The sequence below is a fragment of the Pteropus alecto genome, unplaced genomic scaffold (genome assembly GCF_000325575.1).
Source record: "Pteropus alecto unplaced genomic scaffold, ASM32557v1 scaffold22, whole genome shotgun sequence".
NCBI lineage: Eukaryota > Metazoa > Chordata > Mammalia > Chiroptera > Pteropodidae > Pteropus > Pteropus alecto.
In genome coordinates this window covers 599,797-610,476 of record NW_006434839.1, presented here as the reverse complement: position 1 = coordinate 610,476, position 10,680 = coordinate 599,797, and the positions used below count along the sequence as shown (strand labels likewise).

The 10,680-nt window shown below is 58.5% G+C and overlaps 1 protein-coding gene across 9 annotated transcripts in view; it reads right to left on the bottom strand.

Moving 5' to 3' along the window:
• TRPV5 (transient receptor potential cation channel subfamily V member 5) overlaps nt 1-10,674 on the bottom strand; it is a 28,868-nt gene extending 18,194 nt beyond the window's left edge. Inside the window, exons 1-11 of one of the 9 annotated variants that reach the window (XM_025045932.1) lie at nt 10,452-10,674; nt 10,114-10,343; nt 9,264-9,334; nt 7,748-9,080; nt 5,494-5,591; nt 5,244-5,366; nt 4,680-4,817; nt 4,280-4,378; nt 3,973-4,148; nt 3,451-3,597; nt 1,273-1,485 (exon numbers count right to left, since the gene is read on the bottom strand). In XM_025045932.1, coding sequence (XP_024901700.1) covers nt 1,273-1,485; nt 3,451-3,597; nt 3,973-4,148; nt 4,280-4,378; nt 4,680-4,817; nt 5,244-5,366; nt 5,494-5,591; nt 7,748-7,875 — 1,122 coding nt within the window. In that variant the 5' untranslated portion in view covers nt 7,876-9,080; nt 9,264-9,334; nt 10,114-10,343; nt 10,452-10,674. Of the gene's footprint in view, nt 1-1,272; nt 1,486-3,450; nt 3,598-3,972; nt 4,149-4,279; nt 4,379-4,679; nt 4,818-5,243; nt 5,367-5,493; nt 5,592-7,747; nt 10,344-10,451 lie in introns of all 9 variants that reach the window. The other 8 variants (XM_025045935.1, XM_025045930.1, XM_025045934.1 and 5 more) reach the window with 8 other exon arrangements.
• Nucleotides 10,675-10,680: the final 6 nt, after the last annotated feature.

Here is a 10,680-nt window from a genome sequence, read left to right as displayed (position 1 = left end):
TGGCGGAAAAGCCCAGCCACCCCCAACGCATTGACGCTTATCCCTTTTCCCCTTTCTAGTCACTCGGCCATCTCCTAGATGCCTGTGTTTTTCCTTGTGTGGTCTCCACATCAGGGGCAACCTTTGAGCCCAGTCTGAGATGCATGGGACGCAGCCTCCCCTGACCGCCCTGTGACCACCTCTGCCAAGGCAGCGAATCCTGCTCCGTGAGAGACGGCGGCTCTGGGTACACGAGCACCTGTCTGTACACTGAGAGGCGGTCACAGAAGCAGGACAGATGGAGCGTCTCGACCTGCTTTGGGGTTGAGTGAGGCACTTTGCCCTGTTCTCCCTCGGTGACCACCATCTTTGGTCTAACTTTGCTCCTTGACTAGGCAGGCAGTCCACGTCCTCTTTCTGACCCTACTCCAGGCCGAGCTCTGCCCGCGGCTGGCCCACCCTGCACAGAGTAGAGATGTCCAGTTATCTATCTCTTCCTTGCCTGGCGAAATTCTTCTTCGTCCGTCTTTCACTTTCTGCCCATGGGCCTGAACACCCTTATGCTATTTTCAGGTCACCAGGACAAAAAAAAAGGCCTATGAACAATACACCAACCCACTGTACCTATGCCTGGTGAACGTACATGCTCAGAAGTACCCATTAGAGTCTACTCATTCTGTTTCACGCGAAAAAGGGGCTGCTCCTTCAGCAGGCTCTCACGCTTCCTCCCCGCGTCCACTAAGCCTTCCTCGCCGCCCAGGTCTCTGAAGGACACTATAGGATGGCAAGACCTCAGAGATTATTTGCTCAGCTGCTGTGCAATGCGGGCGTCCTTCTGCGGCACCTCTGACAGGGGGTCAGACAGCTGACACGTTGCCAATGTGCTCGTATTGACCGTACAAAGAGGGAAGGCAAGCCAGAAGGGCCATGGCCCTAACAGAAGGAAGTTACCTCGGGGCACAACTTCCCTTCTTTTAGAACCACAGGGTCTCCACGAACGTTCACATTCCGAAAGGCGAGTCTTCTCTCGACACTGAGAGGAATTTTACAAGTGCTCAGCCTAACAGTGAGCGTTCACTCCAAGTCGACATGAGAAGCTGTGGCTTCCCGGACAAGTACACGTTTTTACTCATTTGGCCTCCTCTCTGGCCCTCTGGTCCCACGTCTGATTTCTGCCTGGGTGGTCAGGCCTTGCAGCTGTTGGAGCCCAGTGAGAGGTGTCTTTCCCAGGTGGGGTTACTCCGGTCTCCGGCACCATGTCTACATTCCCTCCCACCCCTTCCCAGGAATCACCTGCAGCAGCTTCTGTTCCAGGAGGGTGATGTCTCGGGAGTCGGTGCGATTGCCACTGCGGAACTTTAGGGGGCGGTAGACGCAGCACATGGTGAAGCAGCTCATGTAGAGCACATACAAGGCGCCCAGGACGCAGAAGTACGGCCGCCCATACTTTCTCCACTTGAAGCTCACCAGCTGCTTCACCGGGGTCTGCTCCAGGATCTGACGAGCCTGCCAAGGAAGGAGAAAGTGGCCCGGGGTGACCAACGTGGTGAGGAGTGCCGGGTTTCCCGCTGGGTCCCAGGTGGGCAGGGCAGGGCGGCCATCAGCACTAGCATCATTCATTCGGGGAGTCAGTCTTTTTTTTTTTTTTTTTTTAACAGACAATTTTTAACTAGTAATTTCTGCAATATGCTAGGCCTCGTGCCACCGCTGCAGATAAACCGTTAGGGAAGTGAACACGAGACGTGAGAGCACCGGCGAGGCTCTGAAGGAAGGAAGGGCAGTGAGTAGATAGGTGAGTGAAGGCAGAGCTAGCGAGACCATTCCTCAAGCAGCGGCAGGAAGGTACGAGAAGCCGTGTGCAGAAGTGGGCGGGTGGGACAGGAGAGATCCTGCTGGGAGCGGCGGGCGGTTAGAATGGGTGATGTTGATAACGCCCAGATCATCCCAGGTCAGGAATGCTAATAAGGCACGGAGTCCACATTTTTTTTTTTTTTTTCTAAGTGCAATGGGAAGCAATTGGAGGGTCAAGCAAGGAAGATGTCAGATTCGCTCTAGAAGTCTCCTGGGCTGGGGAAGAGTGATAAAAGACACGGGCAGGGCAGTAGGATGTGGCAGTACCCCAAGCCAGGTGGGCTGGTGCTCTGGGGGAAGGCGAGAGATACAAATGAGAGAGAGAGGGCCATGGTCGGCACGAGGCATCTGAGAAAGTGGGAAAAGGCAAATTCAAAGCACAGCCGCAGGGATTAACCGCCAGCAGAGAGAGTATCTTGTCCATTGGACCTAGAGGGGCGGAGAGAGACAGCACAGTTACACCTGGCCGGACAGGACAGGACGGCACAGTTACACCTGGCCGGACAGGACAGGACGGCTAAGCAGCTCCAGCCGCAAGGCAGGGGTCCGGGTCTTCTGACGGACGTGAGGGAGCAGGCAGTGCGGGGTACAGAGGGAGCTGGAAAGAAATTTGGAGGGACCAGAAAACCAGCGGACCCAGAATGAAACCTGTACGAGGACGCTGAGAGCCAGCCGAAATCAGAGACCAAAGGTCTGTCTGGAGCTCGGCTTCCTAAGAAATCCTGCTCGCCCCTTATCTGTTTCTAGGAATAGTGTCTGAGGAAGTGTATACAAACTGGTCACTCGATGTTTCCTCTATTCATTAGCAGTAATAGTCATCTGAGTTTTATGGCTCTAGAAGGTTCCCGGGGAAATTGCCGAGAGCGGCAGATAAGCAACAGAAACTCTATCTTGCCACTATCTTGGCGGGTCCTGAAGCATTTTCTGTCCTCTGCCAGTCTTCGACAGACTTTCCTCTCCCTCAGATGCCTCAGTTCAGTCCTGTCTGAATGACGTCGTGGTTTTCCCGCTCTGGAAAGCTCTTTTTGATCCTCTTCCTGGTGGTTCTAGCTCCCCCTGGAAGACCCAGCTCAAGCACTTCTGTGACATCTCTGGTCCGTCTGAGCCACGTTAACCTGCCCTCAATTCTGCTGCCGCTGTGCATGGCACGAACCAACCTCGGCGATAGTAAACCTTGTACTCTATTGCGGTTACTGGAAAAGGGACTGGTAATTGAGGAAGCTGACTGGCGGAAACTGTCTTATTTATTTCTGTATTCAGTTCCTCGTGTAGCATCTGGGATGCAGGTGTTCAATGTGCCGAAGGAAGGAAGGAAGGAAGGAAGGAAGGAAGGAAAAGGAATTTGGATGAGAGGAAGGAAGGAAGGAAGGAAGGAGGGAAGGAAGCAACTTCTATTTGAAGAGTTCTCCATCGGAAATGTGAATGTGAGCAAGGAAAGGGACAGGGACGAAGCCAGGCAGTGGGACAGTGCAAAGAGGTGTCGACTGGACTTTGCTCCCGAAGGTCCCGGCGCGCTCATCTCCATCTACGACAAGGCAGGAAAGTGTCTGGAGCTGAGGAGCTCCGCAAACAGGCTCTTCGCTGGCACGCGACAGTCCCAGATACTCCCGGCACCCGTACCTCCCGCTTCTTGGAGGAGACCACGAGCTCTAGGAAGGACACCTTCTCTCCCCAAGAGTCGATCTCCGTGAGGTCATAGAGGGTGGAGGTCAGCGGCCCGCAGGTCCACTGGATGTGCTTCCGCTTCTGCATCAGGTGCTGGAACATCTTCGAGAACAAGCGGTGAGAAGGAAGGTCAGCGTGCGACAAGCCAGGCCGGGGGCACGCCACTACTGACCACCCCTGGGGACCGCCCGACAGTCAGGAGTTGCCAAGCCCTTGAGGACGTGAACCCCCTTGTTACGTTTTGGTTCTTTTCTCCCCACAAACCCTATAAAGACCTGAGAGAAGAGGACAGGCAGAGAGGGGCATTCTGGGTCCCTGCGGCTGCTCCAAGGGAGGAGTGTAAGGTCCTCAGGAGTCAGGGATCCCGAGGCCGAGGGTTCTCGTGCAGAATCGGGGGGGTGGGGAAATGACCACCACCCTTCTGGGGAGCTTGGGAGGCGTTATGAGGGCACCACGGGGCTGGGGCGCGTCGCTCACCACCGCGTTGCCCTCCACTCCGGCCAGCTTGAAGGGGGTGAGGCCCTGGCGATTGGGCACAAGGTCCAGCGACTGCGGGTGGTCCCCACGTCTGTCATAGGACAGCAGCAGGTTGTACATCTGGCAGGCAAAGGTTCTGTTGGGCTGGAAGACCAGGACGTGCAACACTGTGTTTCCTGGGGGAGGACATGGGTGTCACGTGGCCACCGGACCCAGTCCCAGGTGTTCCCACGCCCACTGCGGGGTAGGCCTGATGGTTGCCCCGGCCCCCCACCTCCCGCCCCAGCGCCCCTCCCCCAGCACTCACCCAGGGAGTCCTGGGCCCGGATGTCGGCTCCGTGCTCGATGAGCAGCCGCACGATCTCCTCGCTGCCCACGCAGGCGGCAAAGGACAGAGGGTGCTCCCCTGGGGATGCAGAGGGCTCCGTGGCCTGAGTGCGGCCGGCATGGGCAGCCTCCCCAGGTGCCGGCCTGCTCCTCCCCACGGCTCAGCTCTGGGCTTGGGGACACTTGTCAGCAGAACCAGAGGCGGGGACGGTGCAGAGGGCGGCAGGGAAGTGGGCTCTGGCCTCAAGCCCTCTGAGGGCCGACCCCCCACCCCCACCAGCTTCCCGGGGCCTGGAGCCCTCCTCAGCCCTCCCTGCCTTCGCGCTCGCCCCTGCCCAGCTCCCCTGCCCCCCGGCCCTGGCCCTGGCCCTGGCTCTCACCGAAGTAGATGTGATTGTGGGGGCTGAGGTGGAAAGCTGTGCCTGTAGCTCTGGCAGAGACGCTGGCCCCGTGGGAGAGCAGGGCGCGCACCAAGTTCACGTTCTGGTTCAGGATGGCCACGTGCAGTGCGGTCTGACCTGGTTGGGGGACGGTTCTCAGTGGTGGGGTCTGCCCTCTCTTTCAGAGACATACCGTCCCCCTGGTTTGCAGTAGATCCCTGACTATCCTTGAACAGATTTCTGCCCTTAGCTCAGCGGAGTGGCCTGGGGTTGAGGCCAAGGGTCCCTCAGGCTGTCTATTTCACTGTCCCTGCCTCTGGATGATTGGGGGTGAGCTGTAATTATAATCACTCTAGTGCTGCTGTGAAAGAAATAGCATCCTGTCCTTTAAGGAACATGAAAAGAGTTGAAAGGAAATGATAACTCACTTGAAGAAGCCAAGGATACTCAAAGCCAAGACCAGGAGGACCTTTGTGTTCCTCCAAACTCAGAGGCCCCATTTCAAAGATGACATCAGATCCCCCCAACTTCTTTCCACCTTGAAAAGCTATGCAGGCTCCTCACCTACAAATGGCTCACACGTGGTGGGCTCCTTGACCAGCTCGGGGGCGGCCTCCATCAGCACCATGGCTGCTTCGAGATTGTCATAGAGGGCCGCCACGTGCAGCGCTGTCTCCCCCAGGGCTCCTGGAGCAGAGAGAGGCAGGGGCGTCAAACACTTCCCAGGGCCCCTCTGGGAAGAGGCCCCTCCGCAGAAACCCTCGGAGTCCTGGGCGGAGGGAGCCATCTCCGGCCCATTAAACTCTGAGCCCACCTCTTTGTTGAAAGTCGGAGGTTTGGTCCAGCAGGATTTTTTTCAGGAGACACAAGTCATTCCCCTTGGCTGCCCAGAGCAGCGGAGACTCTCGGATCCTGGAAGAAGATGAACGTGGGTCAGGCAGAGACGAATCGCAGAGAGGCCAAGACCGGAGCGGTTCCATCACGCTAGCTCTCCCCGTGTGGGGGTGTCGGGGTTCAGCTGGGCGGGGGACTCAGCAGAGGGCTGAAGTGCCCCAGGGGGAGGGCCTGCGCTGGGGAATGGGTGGTCCCGGGTGTCCGGAGAGGAGGCCTTCGGGCCTGGCTGACTCAACCTAAGCTTACTCAATGTTTCGGGCACTGGGGAGCCAGAGCAGGTGGGGAGGATGGAACGTCTGCTCCTGCTGACACCTCGGCCTGCTCAACCGGCTCTTTCGCCAAGTGGCGGGATCAGAAGTGGGCTCGAGGGGCAGCTGGGCCAGGTGTTAGAGCCTGATGCCTGTGAGTTGCTGCTCTGATCACCCCTCCAGGCTGCTTAGATACACATCCTGCCGGGAGGCAGGGAGAGTTGAGTGGGGTATGGAAGATCCATCTCTTCCCTCTGCGTTTTGCCCTCAGACTCAAGGCTAAACACCCGGGTGATCACTGAGGAGGAGCAGCCTGGGGCTTCTCTGAGATAAGCAACCAGGAGCTGGGAGCCCTGTGGAGAAGCCTGTCCCAGGCCCCTCGGTGGGTTAATCTTCACTTTTCTCCTGCCTGGATGAACCAAACACACGATGAAGCTGAAGCTGGTCCTGCTGGGCAAGTATTTGCTGGCTGTGAAGGTGACCACAGGGTCTGGCAGGTCAAAGGTCATGAGGGAGATGATAGGCCGACAAACAAACCGACAAATGACAAATGACCGTAATGTCCCCCAGCCCCAAATTCCTCTCTTCCCATGGCCCCCATGAGCCACTGGAAAAGTGTTTTATTTAAAGAAGCAGCTTTTATCTCAAGGTGCAGCTCCAGTCTGCCCTCTAGGGCAGAGCTCGCAGGAGGGTCCAGCCCCCGCCCCATCTCGCCTAGACCCTCCTTCCAAGTGCACCCCGCTCAGGGCTGCTAGGGCTAGGCTTCCGGGGTTCATCCCTGTGCTGAGCACCCTGCCCACAGCCTATAGCCCTGGGCCTCTGCAGAAGGGTCTGGAACCCAGCTATCTCTCAGAAACAGCCCTAATCCCCCTCTACAGCAGGGACAGAGGTGGGGAGGCCAAAGGTTCCAGCACAGGGCCTGGGGTGGGGGTCGATGAGCAAGCAGAGGGCCTTTCTGGAATGAGGGCTCGAACTTGCACCCACAGCCCGCTGCACAATTTGCAGGGCCCAGGGCAAAATGAAAATGCAGAACCCCTTGTTTAAAACTTATTAAGAATTTCAAGACAATGACGGCAGTGCATTTAACAGAGTGCGGGGCTCTCCTGAAGTGCGGGGCCGGGTGCAGTAGAGGCCACCTGCCAGTGACAGCAGCCCTTCGGAACCAGGATCTGCTGCCTGCCTTGCTTCCCCGATGGGAGGCAGGCCCCCGTGCTCCGAGGCAGAGGCCGGCCTTAGGATAGGTCCCTCCCCTGGGTGCGCTTCCAGGGTGTGGACCTCAGAGCCGGCTGCCCATGAAATGACCTGCCCCCAGGTAGACCGGCCCCACCCGAGCTGAGTGTCCCAGGAGCAGACACAGGCTTATTCAACCCCGTATGCTCAGTTCCCAGCACACCGCTGCTCACAGCAGACTCACTCAAAGGCAGAGGACGGAGCTGAGGACTCTGCGGTGTCACCTGGGGTTCCCTCCGCAGCTGGTCAGCTGCAGGCGGAACACAGAACAGAGCTCCCCTGCCCTTTCCCACACAATCAACTGCCATTCATTTTAAAGGTAATCCCTCCCCCTTTCTTCAACCAAGTCTAAAACCCACAGGGTCCCATCTCTCCCCCACCGGCCTGCATCTGGCTGCACGCCCCCCAGCCCCATACACCCCAGCTTCTTCCATCTGGTCCCCCTGGTCCCCACCCCACTTTTCCACCAGGCAGGCCGGCGGGCGTCCTGCCTATGAATCTACAGCATCCACATTCGAGGTCCCCCTGCATGGCCCGATGCCACCCCCACACAGCTGGGCTTTCGTGAGCGTAAGGGGTGGGTTGAGGGCGAAGGGCACGTCTAAGCGCCTGGCGCCGAATCCTGACGATGGACCCAAGCGGGAGGAGGGTCTGTGGGGCGGCGACGGGTCGGACACGCACGGTGGGGCAGCCTACCTCTTCTGCTGCAGCATGTGGGCCTCGTCCAGACGCTGCTCCCAGTCTTTGTCTCCAAACAGCCAGGAGGTCAGAAGTTTCTGGAGCTGGGCCCAGAGCCCTTTCGCCTTGGGCGAAGGAGCCCTCATGTCGTCCCCTTCCAGGCACTAGCAGGTTATGGGGACGTGAAAGCAGCAGGTCCAGGACTCAGCGGCTACTGAGGAAGAGGCGGGTTGGTTTGGGGTTGGGAGTAGGAGCCGGTGTCCCTGTCCTGTGGCTGGTGTGCTCGGCGTGGAATGAGCAGCTGCAGGGTGTGTGTGTGCACACGTGCACTGAGGGGACTGGAGGCCCTAACAGGAGAGAGCAGATTTACCTGGAGGGGGTGGAGCTCTTTCCAGAGCCAACCTCTGGGGCTCAGAGCCTGCCCTAGAGCCAGGAGGGAGCAGGGGAGGGGACTTTGTTCCTGGCAGTGGGCTGGGGCTGAGACCCCAGCAGGCGGGGGGTGGAGCAGAGCAATCTGGAAAGAGACCTGAAAGGTGGGTCCCACAAGCAAGGCAAGGGCGGGGGGCGGGGGGCAGGTCAGTGGGATGCAGAAGAGCAGGAAGCGAAGTCCTCCAGCTGGGCAGTCAGGCACAGGCCGGCTGGAGTCCCGGCTCAGACCTTACAGATCAGTGAGGAGAGCTCTCTGTGCCTCGGTATGCTCATCTGTGAAACGGGGCCCCTGCTCGCATGGAAGCGTCGGTGAGCATGTCCCTAAGCACTCGGCCACCGTTGGTTTCCCTCCCTGAGATGGGCTCAGAAGTCCCTGGGGCTGCTTCTCAGAGATGCTGTCATCTCTCTCACAGGAGGGTTCCAGGCCACCCCTCCTCCATGAGAAGAAGACCACCAGTGCCTCGCTGGAGCCCCTGGTCAGAGGAGACTCCCCCCCAGAGGGCCCCGTATTCCTGCAGAGTCTGAAGAGCAGGAAAGGAGGGGATGCCCGGGTCTCACACTTGGGTACCTCTCCAGGAATGAGAGAGCGGGAGGGAGGAGCAAAGCCAGGACAGCATCGTGCTATTTTATGGTATGTTATTTCTCCTCCCGATTGTTTTCAAAGAGGTGTAGTCATTCAATAGCCCGAAGAAGTACATGACAATAGGGCTGGGTTCTCATTATTTCCTCAGTAAGAAGATGGAGCCCAGACAGGGAGAAGACCCATGGCTAGTGGCAAAACTGGAAGTGGCTTTAAAGTTGAAATCTTATCTCCCAATCACGTGCCAGACATTGCCGCCTCTTGGGAATCTGTGGCCTGGGTGAAGTAGGTGGGGCGTCCCCATTGGGGGTCTCCAGGAGCAGGGCAAGGCCCCTTCCTCCACTGTAAGAAAGAGCGTTTTCTCCTTGAGGTGGAAGGATAGACAAAAAAACTTTTTCAGAAGGACAAGGACCGAAAGGAAAGTAAATCAGGCAAGGAAGAGTAAGTGGATGCCGGAGACACGGAGGAAGCTGCTCTCTCGCCCTGGGAGAGGGAGGCGCCGGCTGGGGTGGGGAAGGGGGTCACCTTGCGGGACATTTTTCTGCTTTGCTGGGGGTTGAGGTGGTAATAGCCTCTTGAGCCTTGGGACTTCCAGTCTAAGGAGATGGAGGAGCGATAAGGTTGAGGTGGGGGTTGTAGATGAACCGATAAGCAGAGGCAGGCTCAGGAAAGGAGCTCCCAGCCCATAAAGCCAATCCTGGAGGGCGCTGGAGGAGGGGCTGGCCCGGTCAGAGCCGCACGAAGCAGGTGAGCAGGGGCTCTCGCCAAGGGCAGCTCCCTGGGTCCTGGAGGAGGAAAGGGGGAGCAGCGTCTTCACCCCCTCACTCGCCCTTCTCTGCGTGCACCGTCCTCTCCAGTGGGAGAGGCAGGGACCAACGGCCTGAGGGGGGACCACGTTGTCCCACCCGTCCCAGGGGCAGACTGGAGATGTAGAAACTGCTCATCTTTTAGGAGTTCTTCACTCTGGGTTTCGTCCCCACCGCCCCTTCACCTCTGTTGCACCCCTTGTCCCCACCTGGCTGGTCGCTCCCCCCCGACATTCTTCTCCGTGCTCCCTCAGCCTTCCGCAGGCAGAGACGCCCACGACCTCTCCCCCCAGGATGCTGCCTCAGCATCCAGCGTGACTCGGCTATGCCTCCCCGGTGCCCAGGAGACTGTGAGGCCCCAGAGCCCCTGGCACCAAGGCGGCCAGACCTCTCGCTCGGACGTGACGACGAGGAGGCACACGTGACACCTGGACTCCGGTTTACGGGAGATGCGCTCCCACCCCGCGTGCCCACAGCCACCTAGGGACAGGTCCTTGCGAACATTAAGAGTGATCACCACTGGATGGAGAAATTATTAGCCCTTTTTGTTTTTCATACTTTTAAAATACCTTTGTAATAAGAAAAGACACTTGAAGGGCTTCCCGGCTTCCTGCAAGGAGACATCGTCTTCTGGGGCGCGGGCAGCGGGACAGGCGGGCGCAGAGGACGGTGGCCAGCACCTCCCGGTTCGTTCCACTCCGGCCTGGCCCCTAGGACGCCCCTGCCCCCGGCCGCCCTCGCTCGCACTCACGGGGCTGGAGATGGCTTCTCTCTCTGCCAGGAACCAGAAGGCTCCTCCCTCAAAATAACCAGGAGGAGATTAGTGATTTTTTTCCACCCAAGCATCGTTCCCTGGATCTGCAGGCCAATGAGTTCAAGGTAGGGGTGAGTGGGGTCATCTGCTTACTTGAGTCTTTCCTCCCCCACCATCAAGTGATCTCCTGCACCGTGTGAGGTAGCAGTGGCTGTCTGTGAGAGAGCCTCCAGGCGAGCATGTGGGTGCTGTCTGTGCAGAGGAAAGTCCACGTGCGCTTCCATTTCTGCACCCCCCTTTCCAGGAGGGGCATGTGCTTCTGCACGCGACCTGGCCCCTGCACGCGGTGGTCCGTTCAGGTGTGGAATGCATGGATGCCGGG